This window comes from Schistocerca cancellata, chromosome 9, assembly GCF_023864275.1.
Source record: "Schistocerca cancellata isolate TAMUIC-IGC-003103 chromosome 9, iqSchCanc2.1, whole genome shotgun sequence".
Taxonomy (NCBI): Eukaryota; Metazoa; Arthropoda; class Insecta; order Orthoptera; family Acrididae; genus Schistocerca; species Schistocerca cancellata.
The window spans coordinates 262,246,340-262,265,337 of NC_064634.1; the positions used below are offsets into that span (position 1 = coordinate 262,246,340).

At 42.3% G+C, this 18,998-nt stretch overlaps 1 protein-coding gene across 1 annotated transcript in view; it reads right to left on the reverse strand.

The window, feature by feature from the left end:
• Positions 1-444: 444 nt before the first annotated feature.
• The window catches only part of LOC126100621 (sodium-coupled monocarboxylate transporter 1-like), a 206,607-nt gene continuing 188,053 nt past the window's right edge, over positions 445-18,998 (reverse strand). Inside the window, exons 14-15 of the mRNA XM_049911247.1 lie at positions 9,903-10,137; positions 445-789 (exon numbers count right to left, since the gene is read on the reverse strand). Coding sequence (XP_049767204.1) covers positions 724-789; positions 9,903-10,137 — 301 coding nt within the window. The 3' untranslated portion in view covers positions 445-723. The remainder of the gene's footprint in view (positions 790-9,902; positions 10,138-18,998) is intronic.

Genomic DNA, 18,998 nt, shown 5'->3' on the forward strand with positions numbered 1-18,998 from the left:
CACCTAAGCGCTGTCGGGCGTGGCCGGCACTTGGATGGGTGACCATCCGGGCCGCCATGTGCTGTTGCTATTTTTCGGGGTGCACTCAGCCTCGTGATGCCAATTGAGGAGCTACTCGACCGAATAGTAGCGGCTCCGGTCAAAGAAAACCATCATAACGACCGGGACAGCGGTGTGCTGACCACACGCCCCTCCTATCCGCACCCTCATCTGAGGATGACACGGCGGTCGGATGGTCCCGATGGACCACTTGTGGCCTGATGACGGAGTGCCATTACATGTCCTCCACGTATCAGATAAGATTAATTCTGTTATTCCATATTCCAGTTATGTCCCATTTCAAACTTCATGTGCAGAACGAGCACCATGTCGTACTTCATGAATGACATGTTTGGGCAATAGAAATGAACTCAAGATAAAAACTATCATGGTCAAACTGTGTTATTGGTTTATTACATTTCATTCTCTCAACAGCGTACAAAACTCAGTTGTATATTTCCTCACGTTGAGAGACAGTCCCAGGATACATATTAACTCATGTTATTATATTGCAGTGGATACATATTAATCAGGGGTGATATGCGTCCAGTAAATGTAATAAATTAACAGTTCTTCGTTGTGAGACAGTCTAGCACAGTTTTCTGCGCTCCTGCAGTAGGTGTCCGTCCTTTTGCGTCATTACGCTCTGCTTCTGAGGGAGACGCACAGTATGTAGATGAGACTTCACGGTTCTTCTTTGGCTTCTTTCGCCTTTTCATTGTCAGCAAGGATAATCTGCATCTTCACAGCCTGAAAACAGAGGAAGAAGGTTACTGTATAATAATACATTTGCAGTACGCTTACATGTGGTCGTGAAATACGGAAAGCTCTCAAAAAAAAAATGTTAGGCGACATGGTCACCAAACAAATACGTCATCCTGGTGTTTGCTTTGCATGTCAACTGACACTCAACATTTTAGGTCCCGGAGATGAATTGTTTGCGTTGGTCGCTCAACTAAACTGACATCTGTATCTGTCACTCTTGCAAAGAAGAAATATCTTGGTACTTTTATTTTTATTCAGTGATGATGTAAATGCTTTGTGATCACAGACTGGCTACATTTATTACGTTCAGGTTCAAATGCCCGTCCTTATACCAATCGTCGATCACCCGCTCGTATTACTGTGTTTCAGTCTTCTGACGTTTCAAATCCTATAACAAACAGCATCGTCTGCCAAAATCCTCCTGGAGCCGCTGACGTTATCCAATAGGTCCTTTAAATGTACTGCAGGCTGTAATAGCTCTAAAGCACTCCCTTTGGAGTACTCGCGAGATTACCTTTAAATCTATCTATTTCGTCCCATTAATAAAAATATATTGAGTTCTATTTATAAGAAATCTGTGAATGTACCGACAAGTCTGGTCCGATATTGTATTTTGTTCACCAAACAATAGTGCGAAGCAATATCACGCGCTTTCCACAAGTCAGGGAGAGTGGCATCCATTTGAGCGTCTTTCTCTGCAACGCTCTGATATCATGGATGGACAAAGTGAGATGTGTTTCTCAAGATCTGTCTTGACGGAATACATGTTCGCTTTGATAAAGGATATTTCTGTTCTCCTGAAACGTCATGGTGCATGAGCATAGAAAATGTGCCTTATTTCTACGACAGACTGACGTCAGTGATGTAGGCGTGTAATTACGTGCATTAGTTTCACAACCCTTCTTAACAACAGCAACGACATGAGCTTTCGTGCAATCCTTGGTACCTTTCTTTGGTCAAGCACCTTACGATAAACGAAGGGGACAAATGTCTCTCGCGTAATCTCTGTAGACTCTCACGGGAAGCTCTGAGCGACTGTAGTTAATTTTCTTTCCTGTAATCACTTATCTAGTACGCTGCCATTTCGGCCCTAGCGGACGACCTTCCGCGGTAAAACAATTTCGGAATACTGAATTCAGGTTTTGGCCTTCTCTCTGTCCTTCCGTTTCGGCGTCATTATGGTCACTGAGTGACTGAATAAATGATTTCGGTCCATGTAATGACTTTATATACGACGAAGGTTTCTTACGCTCTTTAGTCAGGTTGGTTGCCTAAATTTTACTGCCAGATACTTTCAATACTTCTCGCATTGCTCTCCTAAAGTAAATTTCCTTTTTTTGTTCAGAATTCATTTCTCAATTAGATGCTGAATTAATCAGTGACAAAGTTCTCTTTGCTTTTGAACTAATTTTTTAACATAATCTCTCACACCATTGCTCAGCACTTATTTGTCCATGGTTGCAATATTGTATGTCTATTATCGAACATTACTGATACTTATCTCTGCTGTCCTTCACAACAATCATGTTGTGAGGAAACAGTATTAGACTGCAAAATGAACGTGTTCTGCAGGGCATCATAGATGTGAGGGGCAAGAAACGGTTTTCTTGGCTCTGATATTTACGCAGCCGTGCATGAAAATTGTGTTGTGTTGGTGTAGTATCGGCCTTTTTCATCAACCTGCTTTGCATGGTGGTCTGTACATCAGGGACACAAGAATTATTTTCAAGACCCTGATGTGCCTTCCCATGCAGAACAGACGTTGTTGGAACAGTATTGGCGTGTTTTATTGAACTGTGCTGCAGGGGATACAAGTGCTGATGACCATGCATGGGGACAGATTGAGATGGATAGAGGAGAGAATGAACATAGTGATGGGGAGCAGAAAGTGTAGAGAGACAGGAGTCATGGGGTATGAATATGTAGGTGGAAGGTGTAGAGGGGTAGTGAGCAAGTGGAAAAGGTAGGAGACAGGGATATAAAGATGGTGGAAAAGGAGAATATGTTCATAGGGAGGGGGGGAGGAAGATATGGTTAGAGGAAAGGAGAGAGAGAGAGAGAGAGGGATGGAGGACATGGTCAAAGAGAGATGGAGGAGATGAAGTGGGGAGGAGGAGGAAGACGGATGGGGATGAGAGGATGAGGTGGACAGGGATGTGGAGGAAGAGGAGGACACAGAGTGAGTGAGAAGTTGGTGTGTTTAACATATTTGTCGAATGCGTACCAGGTGAAACCACAGGAAAAAGGCATGTGTCATTTATGTAAATATTACTGTGTTATTAATTTTGTGCACTTACATATTTGCCGATTTATTACACAGCTGTTATTTGGAGACATATTTCTTTTTGTATGTAAAACTGAGAAGCATTCTGTCAAACCTCGATGGTTCATACATAGGGGATCAGAAATGCAATTGATAGCAAGAGGTGGCGGCAAGTCCCTCACAGCCTAGGAGGTAGAAACGCGAAAAAGGAAATGGTGAATAAATGAGAGTGAGTACACCAACTATAGGACTGTCATTAGTCTCGAAGTAGACAAATAGTTTGGAGAGTTAGGCTAAATTACCCCCAAATTATCTTAAACGAGTCTGAGGAGGAAATGCAATTGTGTGTGACAATGTGGCATGTTGTGGCTTCCTTTGTATTTTTTCTCTATCACCAGTAAGTGCATATTACTGTTATTAGCGGTGTTATATTAAACGAACCATTGTTTTCTGAGGCAGCTGATTAATGGAAGTATTAAAGTAGTGTACACAGCTCGTATCTAGTGGTTAGCATAAAGTCCCAGATTCGATTCTCATCCGGATTGGAGATTTTCTTCAATCATTGCATCTCATCTTAATCACAAAGACCTACAAGTCGCTGAAGTGGTGTCAAATAGAGAGACTGGCTCCCCAGCTGGAAAAAGTATCAAACGATGTCTCACAGCCAATAGCGAGATAAGATCATCAAGTTAATCTATGTATGTCTGGCATACGTGATTGACTTACATCACGTTACCTACTGTATGTTAGGTTCCTATTCCTAGTACGTGTTTATTCGTGTGTGAACCCAGAACTGAGAGCCTTTATTTCAACAGTTAATTTTGCTAATTGTTGTAGTGTTTAAAGTTTAGAGTAAAATCAGTTTTCCAAACTAAGAGACAGTGTAGTCGTCACTGCATCGAGTGTTCAGAAAGTTAAACTACTGTAGATTGTAAATGATTTACCCTTACTTTGATGCGTAACCCCCTGGGGGTTTTTCTGCACGGGCGCTGAGGTTTGGTTGGAACGCTGGGATTGGTTGGCCGCAGTTTAGAAAGAGGACGTGACGGGCCACGGGGGGTGAGCTGGTAAAGCGGAGGAGCAGTGGCGGCGCGGCTGTATTGGACGTCGCTGCCGGGGGTCTTCCTTGTAATGGACCTCGAGTTTGGCAGTGGTCACGAAGCAGACGCTGTCGCTCTTCGTGGGCTGTTTGTTGCCTCGGTACGCACCGTGACCTGTGCTGGGGGTGGTGCAGTGCTTGCTGCTATCCTGTGCCTTTGCTGTTGCCCACTCGAGATTGTGTTAAATGCTGCGCTGCCTTGCTACTGCAGATCTGCCCATGAAGCGCGTTTATGGCGTTGAAATCATATTGACTGATACTAGCTGTGTTGCCAGCTTAGTGCCTCGTCCAGGTTGTTCAATTGCTCTGGTAGTGTGCTTGTATGGTTTAAAATATTTGACCGTTTTCTGATTTATGGGGACATCAAAGATTAGGTAGAAATGTTAGTCATAGTAAGGGCTTTTAATAATGTATTAAAGGCCATTTCTTCTTTCGGTGTGAGATCTTCATGAAGTTAACTGAATCGATTCCTTCCAAGCAGTTACAGCATATTTCTCTTAGTTTAATGTTTTAAAGGAAAGGTAGAGGTTTTGATATAAAATCAACTTCCAGAGATGTGTTTGAATACTTACTACCAGCGCCTTAGCGCCTCCCTCTCATATATATATATATATATATATATATATATATATATATATATATATATATATATATATATATATATATATATATAGTAACTTTTTTAAGTGAGCCTTGTACTAATATCATTTCTCTGTGTTTTAGATCAAGCTGTTGTTAGTCTATCTGTACTGCCTATGGCGTTGCCTCAGGTCGCGTTATCGAATTAACATAATGGCCTATGCCGTTTGTGGCCTGTCAAGTTCAACAACTCTGTAATCCATTTTCATTGTTTTTAGATTCTTTTGCTAATATGTTGCCAGTAAGTCTTAGTGATTGCAGTAAATCTGAAGGAAGATTTGAGAGTTTTAGCTAGCTTGTAAAACAAATTGAAACCAAGTATTTGAAGTTAAATTTTCATGTTATTGAACTTAGATTCCTGGCAATTTTTAAAGGGTTTTGGTAAACAAATTTGTATTAAACCTGCTGCTTTTGTTCTAGAGTTATTTGATTTGCTGATCTGTGGCTGTATCTTCAACTTTTAATGGCAGTGAGGCCGGAAAATTTAGAAGATGTCCTTTATAAAACTGCAACTGGAAATCAGAGTGTGTATGTAGTCACCAGTGACGGACTGTTTCATGTTTGTTTTATAAATAAATAAATATTAATTCTATGTATCTTCAGTTTAGACTTAGTGCTTCCTCCCTATCAGCCCTATGCCCTGTAAACCTTCTTTCAATGGTAGCAGACCGTGGTTGCGATTTCATGAGTGCGAAGATACAAACTGCACTACACTAGTAGCAGCATATCGTTCGCTAAATTTTTGTTTTATATTTGATTTTGTCTTTCTTCTTTCGGGGTCTTGTTCTGCCGTTGCTTGTTTTGTGTTTCAGTCTTGGTACCGTTCGAGGCAGGAAAGTCAGCACTTCAGAAAATCCTGTCTTCTGTACGAAATTCGTATATGTGAAAAGATGAGGAAGGCAGCGTGGGAAAATTCTGTTAACGTTTGCGGGTTGCCTTCACTTAGCCAGGAAATATTTCATCTGAGCCAGTGGGGGAGCTAAGTGAAGCTATTCTCTTTCGTAAAAATATAATGGGGGACCTCCAGAATTATGTATCAGGGTTCGAAGTTCTTTCCCACGGCGAAGGCCTATTTTCTGAACACAGACCAAGCTTGACCATTTGGCAAATAGCATACGTGGTATTCGTACTGTCAGTAAAATCCTCAGTATTTGATGAAATTAAAAAATTGCTGGTCAAAGTTTTGCCCCTGCAATAGCAGATGTCATCCTTGAGTGGGTCTAATGAGGAAGAGGATATTAGCACCAGTATGAGAAAGAAAGGTATGAACTGACAGCTAACAGCTCGTGTGGAGAGTTGCGAAATCAGATAATAGCCACTCTTAGAAGTGTATGGAGATTATCCACTGTTGGTGTTGATTAATTAGTTGAATTTCTGCGGTTGTTGGTTAAATTAAATGAACAGGCTAACGTGTTGCAGGTGAATCGTAGTGTGGTGCCACAATTCATTTGACAGCATGACAGCATGACGGAACCACCGACCAACGGGAAGCCATGTCTGGGCTAGGTATGGCCACCAAAGCAGCAGTTTTGACAGTCAGTTGTTCTGACGAAGACATTGGCGGAAATTGTCGAAAGCTTATGGATTCTGTAGGGAATTCATTACTCTCGTTATTGGCTTTAATTCTGCCTTCTGCTCTTCGACGAAACTGACTACGGTTGAGGATTACGCTTTCGTATACTCCGATGACAGAATAATGCCTCAAAATTCTTATGATCCCTAATACCTTCTTGTACAGTAACTGATTCGAAAAGCTCTAGAAAGAAAGTTGCAAGAAGATCTGAGACATTATTAGCATTAATCTGATTTATATCTGCTCCAAGTAAGTTTCAGTACGATATCCGAAACAATCTCACATGGATCGCTGTCTTTGGTACTAGTTTTATACCAATGACTTTCTGATTCTACAACTGGAAAATTTCTGAGGCAGGTTGTCCATAGAAACACATAATTATCATATTTGATACATCTTTCATGCTTACCTGTACCCAGATTATTCTACATTAGAGTTCTCCTGTACCTTGCTAGATATTACCGAGGTTGTCGTCTAGTCTACAATTGTGAAGTACATTCAATTATGAAATTATAATTTTGTTTTTATTCACTGTTGGTTTAAGGCAGATTTCTCTTGCTTATACTGTGTGTACTTTATTACCCTTCAAAAGCGTTAATAATTCTGAAACTTTACCATGGATGCTTCTGCTGTTCACTAATATCATATTAACATGTTCTCTTTCCGATCTTCAGGGACGAAAGTTCTATTTTGACCGTAATGTGGGTTACCAATTTTCGTTTCCTGTTGGCAATTGACTGTTGATCCATCAGTGATCCTATAACCTACAAAATCCCCATCTGCACTCCACTGCACTACCCGGGTGATTGCTCCCTGTGTTTAGTGCACACCGGAGCTACTAGGGGGCTACAATCCTCATAACAATCGCAACCGTTCCTGGACGGAATGTAACTATAGGTGATAACATGGCCGACAAGAAAAGAGTGAGTTATAAGAGAAATACATACCAATATTATTCTTGCGTCTCGAGAGTATGAGGTGTGTGTTCAATAATTGACAAGAATTTAGCTTGATTGTGGAATGTTTTCGTTGTTGTGTTAATAAGCATGTCTGAGAAGCATCTGTATAGTCGTGCCCATATCGCATGTTTATTTAGTTATCAGCTGTTGAAAATGTTGCATGTTTACGTAGATCGACCAATAATTATTTTGTAACAAAATGGAACAAAGAATTGGAAAAGCATCACTGAGAGAGCTAAAGACTAAGTTTCAGTAATATTTCAGTGTCTGGAAAGAGAGCTAGCGCAAGTGTGTAATTTCTAACTGGAACTACGTGGAAGTGGATAACATTAATGTTGATGAATAAATAACTTCAACTGGATGTCACAAATTAAAAATCTTGTAGAACACTTTACTTCTGCACCATTTTCTCTGTGAACGACTGTTGACTCTGATGATAAAAAAGTCAGCAAGTCAGCTTACATACCGTACTTCCGTTCACTAACGACATATGGAATACTATTCTTGAACTATTCCATGTTAGAAGCAACCTGTTGACACATTCTATAGCATAGCAGAATGTTTAAGATATGAACGACAGAACATGCAGAGCTTTTGTTATGGCAGTGAAGTGCTGTGTATGTGCAAGTTGGGCACATGGAATAAGTGAAATGAGATGCATCTTCATGACGGCGTGAAAGAATGGCATGTATGGCGTGTATGGATTCCAGTGTTTGGACGTGTAAATGACGACACTGGGAATGAAGTTTTAAGATTTGTTGGCGTATCAACTCACATTGTGCAATATCTCTACAATGAATGGTCCACCAGCCGCAGCCATGTAACACTGTAACAACAGAGTCCGTAAACAGATCACAATAGAGAGGATCTGCACCTAATCAACGAGACTCGCTTGAACACACAACAGAGCCTGCTGCAGTCAATGAACTCAGCTCCCTCTCAAGCAGTTTATGAGCAAGCATTCCGAAGGGAATTGCGGACACTGTACTTTTGGACTCGTTTGCCTTGCAGAAGGCCATCTTTCACAATGGTTTATAAAACTGAACGCCTTCAGTGGTCCAAGCAGCACATAAACTGGATTAGTGTCATGTGATCTTACTAGTCACGATTTTGCCTCTGTTCAAATGATACAAGGCATCAAGTGCATCAGTGGCTCGATGAGTCTAGAAGTTTTATGGTGTACCATAAATTGGGCTCACTCGTTTAATTTACCATGAACTACAACCGGGACGATTATTTCACCATTGGTAACCTAATAGGGTTCTTTCTTCTACATCTTCGTGATGAGTATGCCGCGCCTCCTCCCATCTATCAGGATGAAAATAGGCTTGACGACAGAGCTACTTGCATAGATTCCTGGTCTGATGAAAGCCACATTGCACATTGACTATCTTGTTGAACCACCAGTTCCAGACTGCACAGTATGATTTCACATCTCGATATCACCTCATGGGTGTTAATGTTGGCGTCTGACGCTGGCAGCAGTTGTGTGTGGCCTGGTGGGCCCAATGGTACGAGCCAACTGAGCCGTGCCTCCAGCTGTTTCGTGTCACAAGCGCCCTCTGCTGCCGTGATATAGGGTGGCCAGATGGAGCCATTCACCCCACTGGCACTTGCACTTGGAGCCTCATTGCTACGACACCATCATTTGTGCTTGTGTGCTTTCTTGGCACATCATGATGACAGATGGACGTGGTCTGCCAATGTCACGCTAAGGTGCCATTATCCGGTATGAATGAGCATAAGGGACTAATTTGTCCATCATCCACAAACACACATGTATTGAGAAGAGTTCATGTCTCGTCAAATGTGTCGTATCATACACCCATCCAGGGCCGCCTGAATGACGTGGAAGCACCCCAGTTCGCCAGTGACGAATAAACTGAAAGTGCCACCTTCCACAGGAAAGTTTATGGCCATAGTGTTCTGGCATGCAAAGGATGTGATCCTCCTAGATTCCTTCCAGCAAGAGACCATCAATATGAAACGCTACTGCGACGCCCTCACCATACTTAGGTCCACCATTCGACGGAAGAGACCAGAGCTACCGAGTGAAGATGTTGTGCTCTTGGACTACAAAGAAAAACCGCCCATACTAAGGCTTACACTGGATGAGATTCAACGTTTGGGGTTGTGGAGATTGGATCATACAGTCTACAACACCGATCTTTCCCCATCTACTCTCACAGTTCCCTGCATTTAATTCCACACTCTCAGGCTGTTACTTGCAAACCAAGGCTATGGTGGAACAGACTGAAATTGTTCCTTGCGTCACAGGGTACGCAGCCATAACAGCGTTGTTTCTTCAAACTGATTACATGCCGGAACAAATGTCTCACTGTCGGTGGCGACTATTTCGAAAAATAGTGCTAAATGTCTAGTTCATAGCGTCATGGCGTTTTTGTGTGGAAAACAATGATAAACATACCAATATTTGCGATAATTTTCCAATGCGAATAATGTTTTGAAGCAGAGTGCTTGTGTAGTCGCCTGGTGCGATATCTACGTCAGGAGAAATAGCGCCCCCGCTGCCCCAGCGGTTAAGCAGTGCCAGACAAGTGGTACCTTGTAGCCCTCGTACGTGGGCACCGTGCCCCTGACGCGCTCCGCCAGCGCCGCAGCCTTCTTGCTGTCTTTGGGCAGCACCCAGCGCATCATGGGGGTCACCAGGCGGGGGTCCAGCGTCGCAGGGTCGCGTCGCCCCGTCACGAAGCTGATCAGCAACGCCGACGCCAGCGTCACCACCAGGCCCATCAGCATATACCAGAGGTACGACACACGGAAGATGTACGGCACCTCGCTGCAACGAGAAAAAGAGTCACGGAATGGAATAATCGATCCTGAAGGAGTCGGTCAATTTGGAACAAATTTTCAAGTCTTACGCGCGTGACAGAAATATTCCACCTGGTGCACAAGATATATTAGACATGCGAAATACTCTCAGACTTCAAGAAACTGACATGTGTCAGTATTACTGAACTGCTAGTTTAATAAATCATGGTTTGCTGAATGCTAACACGAATTCTTTAGGAAAGAATGGAGAAATTAGTAGAAGCCGACTTCAGCGAATAGCTTAGGAACACACGAGGCAATACTTACCTATGGCGTCCCTTAAGATGGGTTAAGAAAAGGCAAACTTAGGTTTATAAATTTGTGGACTTAGAGATATATTTTGACAGTGTTGACTGGAATATTTATTTTGACATTATGAAGGTAGCAGGGGAAAAATACAGGGAGTGAAAGGCTATTTACAATTAGTACAGAAACCAGACGGCAGTTATAAACGTCAAGGGGCATGAAAGCGAAGCAATGATTGAGAAGCGAGAGACACGGTTACAGCTTATCCCCGATATTATTCAATCGGCACACTGAACAAGCAACCAAAGAAAAATTTGGGGAATAAATTGAAGTCCTTCAAGAAGAAATTTGAGGTTCTCCGATGGCATTATAATTCCATCAGAGACAGCAAATGACTTGGAGGAGCAGTTGAACGGAATGGACACTGTCTTGAAAAGAGGATACAAGACAAACATCAACAAAAGCAAAACAAGGGTAATGGAATGTAATCGGATTAAATCACATAATGCTGAGGGAATTACCTAAGGAAACGATACACTTAAAGTAGTAGATGAGGTTTGCTATTTGGGAAGCAAAATAACTGATGATGGCCAAGGCATAGAGGATATAAAATGTAGACTGGCAATAGCCAGAAAAGTGTTTCTGAAGAAGAGAAAGCTCGTATTATCTACTGTAAATTTAAGTGGTAGAAAATGTTTTGTGAAAGTGTTTGAGTGGAGTGCAGACATGTATGGAAATGAAACACAGATGATAAAAAGTTCAGACAAAAAGAAAATAAAAACTTTTGAAATGTGATGGTACAGAGTGTAAGAAGGCAGAATTAATGAAGGTCAGTTTCGCACCTTACATAAGAGCATTATACATCGTAACAGGAAGGTGAATATGACACCAAACTTACTTCGGCGGTAATGAGCAGATTTGCCTATAAGTATGTAATGCAAAAGGGATGACACTCAATCGACAGTATTGACACACCGCTCCTATATAATCCATGTCAATTAGCAGAAGGTGAAACAAGCAGCGAGAGGAAACGTATTGTGTGGAAGCAAGTGCGGGCAGATGCAGAGGCTGCACTATGGGAGACACCACGAAAAGCTCTTGGGGGCGTCCTGTGGCAGGAGTCAGAGACCGGACAGGTGACGCGTACTGGAGAACAAGTAACGGGCCACCAGAAGTAGGACAAAACTAAGCTTTAGAAAACTGCGTTTTGGAATTCCAAATGTATACGAACAAAACCAGTGGGACAGTTGATCACGTGAACAGTGAATGGTATACGTGTGATGTCCGCATGTAACTTTTAGGAGTCTGGAGCGGGCACAAAACGTCCGATAGGCGGAAACTAGGAAGGAGTAAAGCGCCGTGATTTCAACGCAGTTCAATGGTAGGGCACTTGAGATTGGCAGAGAGAGTGTCCACAAAATAAGAGGAACGCTCATGTTGGTCGAAAAAAGCCGTGACGTGGAGAACGAAAGATTTCGGGTGGGGCCAGGAGAAAGACAAGAGCTCCAGCCGGGGAGAAACGAACCAGCCCGTTAGTTTTATTGTTCTTGCAAGGACTGAGAGGACATTTTAATAAGCATGCTGCTCCAGCCATGCGCGTGCATATCGACATATTCCAAGACTAAGAATGAGTACATGTTTTCCCACATAACGAGAAACATAGGGGGAGTTTCTACTGAAAAAAATTAGAAAATTATTAATTAGTTTACATAGGAATTTCAGAGGACGAGAGCCGCGATGCAGATGATGGCTCATCGCAGCTAATGTAAATACCGCGAGCAGAGGCATAAACTTGTTGTTTCACCAGCTTGTGTCCACTGTAAACTCGAGCGACCTTGGGTAATCTTTTGCTCAACTTGTCATAAAACTAACCATCTTCCGTAGACTAGATTGTCATCCTAAACAGTACCAAACTTTGAACCGGAAACGGATGATTTATCGTAGTACTGGCCAACATCATGACGTAGTCATAAGAATAATTTTGTAAAGAAACTTGTAGTTAAAATGTACCATTGTTGTGTTTAGGATTATTTCACTTTGTGAGGACGAGATGCGTTCGTTTGACTACTGTCGTAACATTGTCACAATGTAAACTGTGTAATTGCGTGTATTTATGTGATAAGATTGCAAGATTAAACCAAAATTATTTACAGCTTACACAGTTGTTGTTCTGACCTCAAAACCGTACAAGAGGAATGCTGAAGGTTGGGTGGGTACAGCATGTAACTAACTAGGAGGTTCTAAAAAGAAATGGGCAGAAAAGAAATCAGTGGCTTAATCTCATCAGAAGAAGGGCTCGGTTGATAGGACATATACTTAACATCAGTGAATCACCAACTTAGTTATGGAGATAATTGTGTGTTTGTGGTGGGGGAGGTAGTGGGGGTCCTAGAAGAAGATAAAGAGATGAATACAGAAAGCAGATTCAGAAGGATGTTGGTTGCAGTAATTATTTGGAGATGGAGAGGCTTGCACAGGATAGAGTAGCATGGAGAGCTGCATCAAACCAGTCTTTGTTCTGGAAACCAAAATAACATACATGTGAAAGGTTGTCGACGCTCCGTAGCTTCCTACTGGCAAAGGATCATTTGCGACTCGAACAAATATTCAAATCCCAATTGAATCACCACCGGTTAAAAGAGCCTCAGCCAGCAAATATCCAAAATGAAGGTAAGCACAATGACGTGTTGCTGAAGGGTAGTCGCATCTCCTAATGCTAGCAGGCACTCAGTCAAATTCTTTGTTATTCTAGGAAAGATGCTACAGAAACCATGCTATTTGGTATAAGAATTCAGTCAGTGGCCGAAGCTTATCTATCATGTCAATGGAGCCCATCCATCAGAAACAAGAGGAGAAGCATACCTGACGAAACACTGAAAGTTTTCCACTAAAATGGAGTCATTAACCTGGAAAGGACATAAAACATTAATATGCCAGACTCAATGTTCTAGAAATATACAAGTTGTTTAAGAACTAACACCCCAGCTAAATGTCACATGCAAAATTTTACAAGGAAAATTTAAATTTGCATTTCCGACGCCCTGAAAAAGACTTCTGCTGCAGAAGTGAAGAGCGGAAGGTGAAAACGAGAAGCCCTCACCATGGTTCACAAGAGAAGTTCGCAAAAATTTTATACTTAGCTTGCAGAAGAAGCTAAAAGGATAGACGGGTCGTGTGCATGCTACTAGTACATGCAAAATATCCAAATTCCACAGACTCTTGCCCAAGACAGATATTATGTGTCAGTATTCATGACGTTAAAAAAATAATAAAACAGGATGTATAATGAAGGATATGGAAAACAATGTCTCAACAAAGTATGCAATTTCCTGTACAAGTTTCTGCAAAGAGTTCCTTCATCTGGGCGCTACAGTCTGGAACCGGGCGACCGCTACGGTCGCAGGTTCGAATCCTGCCTCGGGCATGGATGTGTATCATGTCCTTAGGTTAGTTAGGTTTAATTAGTTCTAAGTTCTAGGCGACTGATGACCTCAGAAGTTAAGTCGCATAGTGCTCAGAGCCAGCTCCTTCATCGGTCAATGAATTCTACTTATATTTCGACAATAATCATGCTGTACCGACGTTATTCCTGTGACGTTATTGACGTCACAGGAATTCCAGCATAATCACAATAAAACTTAAAAAGCATGACACGTTCTATACGATACACGAAGAAACAAACCTCATAACAAATTCCAGCAAAGGCCAAAAGTTTATTGTCACAGAAATTAATGCGATTACTTGACTTCAACGCTCAAAATGGTTCAAATGGCTCTTAGCACTATGGCCCTTAACATCTGAGGTCATCGGTCCCTTAGAACTTAGAACTACTTAAATCTAACTAAGCTAAGGACATCACACACATCCATGCCCGAGGCAGGATCCGAACCTGCGACCTAAGCGGTCGCGCGGTTCGAGAGTGAAGCGCCTAGAACCGCTCGGCCACACCGGCAGGCTGATCTCAAGACTTGAGGACAGAGGTTTCACAGGAAGATTATGTTTCAGTAGAGACTTGCAACACAAGTATTCCAAGAGATAAGGGAATCAATTTTCTTATCAGTAACAGGGTGCATTTTACGTATAGTATCACAGAAATTTTGTGATACATTTTTAAGAACTGGTTATTATTAAAGCCAGTGGTGGCCGCAATTTTCAAGAGAAAAACAGTGACTATTAGGTCTACAACTTTAAAGCCACTGTTGAACGCTTTTATCAAGAGAAAAGGCAGTGGCTACTAGGTCTCCAACTTAGATTTCGTTATTCTGCAATAGACGGCAGTGGTGGTGCATGTAGTAGGCCACAAGTGTCACACAATAATCACACAAGTGTCACACAATAATCACGTTATCGTTGTTTGTGGGAAATTTTCATTCCTACTTTAATGTGAAGAAATCTGCACCTCAGGCTCATAAAATGCTAGGTAAGACCAGAGATGGTGGTGGAATAGAGAAGGTTTTCGACGCTGCTGAAACCGATGGAAACAATCACAGGAGATCGTTGTCGAATGCAACATGCATTTGAGCTGAGCACCGAAAGACAAACGGCCACAATACGGCGACAGACAAGAAGAGATGATTTTGCAGTGCTCGACCTCATGTTGACGTGCCTACCAACCATATGCTCTAGACATTGCTCCCCCTGACAACTCATTTTTCGATCAATGGCACACGGCCTAGTCTGTCATATGAACAAGTGCGAATCTGTATCGACTCATGGATCTCCTCAAAATTCATCCAGTTCTTCCACCTCCGGATTCCTGCGCTGTCCGAAAGATGGCCGACGATAGCCGATACTATGAATCATAAATTTTATGTGAGTTTTTCACAATAAAGCCTCGAACTTCGAAAATAAAAAGCCGAAAGCAAAGTGGTGGATCTACGAGTAATACTACAGGATATCATGAAACATGCTTAAAAGGACCTCAGTCATCTGTATGTGGATATCTTTTGTTTTTCACTACGTGGAACGAACCCTGATACACACATACAAAAAAAACTTTTGCATCACTCAGATTCCCAGAACTCTTGAAGATTGACGTTGACTGTGGATATTCTATTTCAGACACAGTTGCTTTGACTGTTCATAGGTGTCATAAAACACGCCCAAAGATGTAAACAACCATGCATGAGCAGCGCCTATTAGACGGAGGGGGTCCGTCAGCCGATCAGTTCCAGTCATTCCACCAGAAGGAGGTAAAGGGCTCGTGTTGTCTGTAGTTCAACCATGCTTAAACGGCCAATACCGCGGTTCGGTTGCGTAGACATTGTTATTTTATGCCAGGAAGGGCTCTCAACAAGGGCAGTGTTCAGGCGTCTCGGAGTGAACGAAAGCGATGTTGTTCGGACATGGAGGAGATACGGAGAAGCAGGAACTGTCGACGACATGTCTCGCTCAGGCCGTCCAAGGTCTAATACTGCAGTGGATGGCCGCTACATACAGATTATGGCTCGGAGGAACCCTGACAGTAACGCCACCAGTTGAATAATGCTTTTCGTGCTGGCACCGGACGTCGTGGTACGACTCAAACTGTGCGCAATAGGCTGCATAATGCGCAACTTCACTGCCAACGTCCAAGTCGAGGTCCATCTTTGCAACCACGACACTATACAGCGCGTTATAGATGGGCCCATCAACATGCCGAATGTGCCGCTCAGGACTGGCATCATGTTCTCTTCACCGATGTGTGTCGCATATGCCTTCAACCACACAATCGCCGGAGACGTGTATGGAGGAGCCCGGTGAGGCTGAACGCCTTAGACACACTGTCCAGCGAGTGCAGCAAGTTGGACGTTCCCTGCTGTCTTCGGGTGGCATTACATGGGGCCGACGTACGCCGCTGGTGCTCATGGAAGGCGCCGTAACGGCTGTACGATACTTGGATGCCATCCTCCGACCGATAGTGCAACCGTATCGCCAGCATGATGGCGAGGCTTTCGTATTCATGGACGACAACTCGCGCCTACATCGTGCACATCTTGCATCAATCCAGATTGCTGTACACACCAGTACCTCTAATAGCCAGTAGCACGTCCTCTTGGACGTGCTACTGGCTATTAGAGGTACTGGTGTGTACAGCAATCTGGATCACCATGTCTGAAGGTCTCGCTGTATGGTGGTACAAGAAGCAATGTGTGGTATTCATGAGCAATAAAAAGAGCGGAAATGATGTTTATGTTATCTCTATTCCAATTTTCTGTACAGGTTCCGGGACTCTCAGAACCGAAGTGATGCAAAACTTTTTCTGATGTGTGTATTTACATCGATATTATGCATTACTGATATTTTTTCAGGAGAAAAAAAAGATTGGCTTAAGCGTAATTTCGATTTTATTGATTTCCTCGAAACGAGGTTGGAATGACTAAAGCCCTCTGACCACGAGGAGATTCAGTTGAGATTGCCTGTAAATTACAAAGTTCCGAGTCCGGAAGCGAGAATCACTTTGAAGAGGGCTGTGCGCTGTTTTTAAATTTCCTGCCATATTAAGCCGTGTGGTTGACTGGCACATAAGTAGAATCCTTTCCGCCTGTGACGTTTGGAACGTGAGATAGGTACTGGAGCTAATCGTGAGTAGTGCCTGTAGAGCTCAATTGGTAAGAGCGTTCCCTGCTAGTCTCATGATTACGGTCTTGACTCCCCGTCAAAGAACCAGTCCTCTGTGGATGTCTATTTTGTTGCCCAAACGCTTCAAACGAAAGCTCCTACGGATGTGCAACATTAGAGTGGTTACAAGACCAAAAGGTCTTTGCAATACTCCTTTTACTTCTCTGTAGATGTGGGTTAATCAAAGAGCTCTGATCTTTTCCAGAGCAGTTTGATTTCTGTTGAACTCGACTGCAAGATCTTAGTTAAGAAGTATGCTGAACACTGAGCCATAAATCAGTTTTAGAAACCTGTAAAAATCCTCTACGCCCAGCGCATACGCAAATGATTTGTAAAGGTTTCTAACACAGGAGATTCTAAAACTGGTTAACATATCCTTTTGGCTATTGAACATTTGAAAATAATGTTATGTATTTTGACGTGGTCGTCCTCTAACAAGAGAATGAAATACTTTGTGTTGTTGTAAAGGAATAACAATTAACATTTATGACATGTTAATGGTGTTCAGTATTCATTTACAGTAATAATTTTACAGAAAATCGTTATTATCTTTTATACACAAACAGTTTCCTATATCTTACAGTACTTCGTAAATCAGCTTTTAAGCTCGAGAGCAATGCCTTTTCATAATTGTGTTAGTGACTGAACTTGGAGTATAAGTATCGTACTTTTTGCGATTGTAAAGATGTATCAACATCCATAATTACATCTACAGCTACATGCTTAGTCAGCAATTCGCACATGAATGTATGGCAGTGCATTCATAGAACCACTTTCAGACTATTTCCCGACTAATCCTCTCTCGAGTAGCATGCGCAAAAGGTGAAAGACCAAATCTTTCCTTGCGAGCTTTGATTTTCCTTATTTTATCGCGATGGTCTAATCACCCCAAATATTTTCTCATCCCGTGGAGCACGTTGTTGGTTCACTTTCCGTGAACAGATCTTAAGGCGACGAAAACCGCCTTTATTTTACTGATTGCCATCCCAAACCTTTTTTAACGATAACACAAAACAAGTTGCCGTTCTTTGAACCTTTGTGATGTCTACCATCAATCATATCCGGAAAGGAGCGCATACCACGTAGCAGTTCTCTAGAAGAGGAAAGGGAAGCACAGTGTAGACAGTCTCTTCAATTGATTTGTTGCATCAGCTAAGCGTTCTGCCAATAAAGTGCAGTACCTTGGCAACCTACCCCACAACATTCAATATGGGATGGTTCCACTTCAAACTGTTCGTAGCTGTTAACCCTAGGTATTTAGTTGAACAGATAATCTTTAGATTTGTATGATTTACTGTGTAACCGAAATTTAACGTAATATTTTTAGTATTCATGTGGAGGACCTCACTTTTTGTCGTTTAGCTTCAGTTTCCACCTTTCGCATCATGTACATCTGTTGTCTAAATCATTTTGCAATTAGTTTTGATATTCTGGTTATCTCACTAGAGTGTAAACGACAGTACCATCATATGAGAGGGCTATTCAGATGGTCTCTAAACGTTTTATATAGATAAGGAACAGCGAGGGCCTGTGACAGTTCGATGTGGAACCCTGGACATCACTTCGGTTTTAAGAGATGACTTCCCATCAATTACTACGAACAGTTACCTTTCTTGCAGGAAATCACAAATCTAGTGGCACAACGTCGACGATAGTCCATAGGCAAGCCCAAGCACTTTCATTAGAAGCCTCTTCTGAGGAACGGTGAGAGAAATACAGTGATATGCCTCCTTTGCAGTTCTGATAAGAAATTACAGATTAAAAATAATACTCTGGAAATGGGGCGATCTGAGTTACTATTGTTCATGTTTTGCGACTCTGTTTCCCTTGTTGGCGAATATCCAAGTCGCAACTACATGATCCTAAATCAACATAGTTCCGTTTGAAACTCCATACGTTCTGGACCGTTACACAGGGTGGTCAGAAATGTGGAAATATCACACACGCAACATATTGCGTCACGTATTATGGTGCAGGAATGCC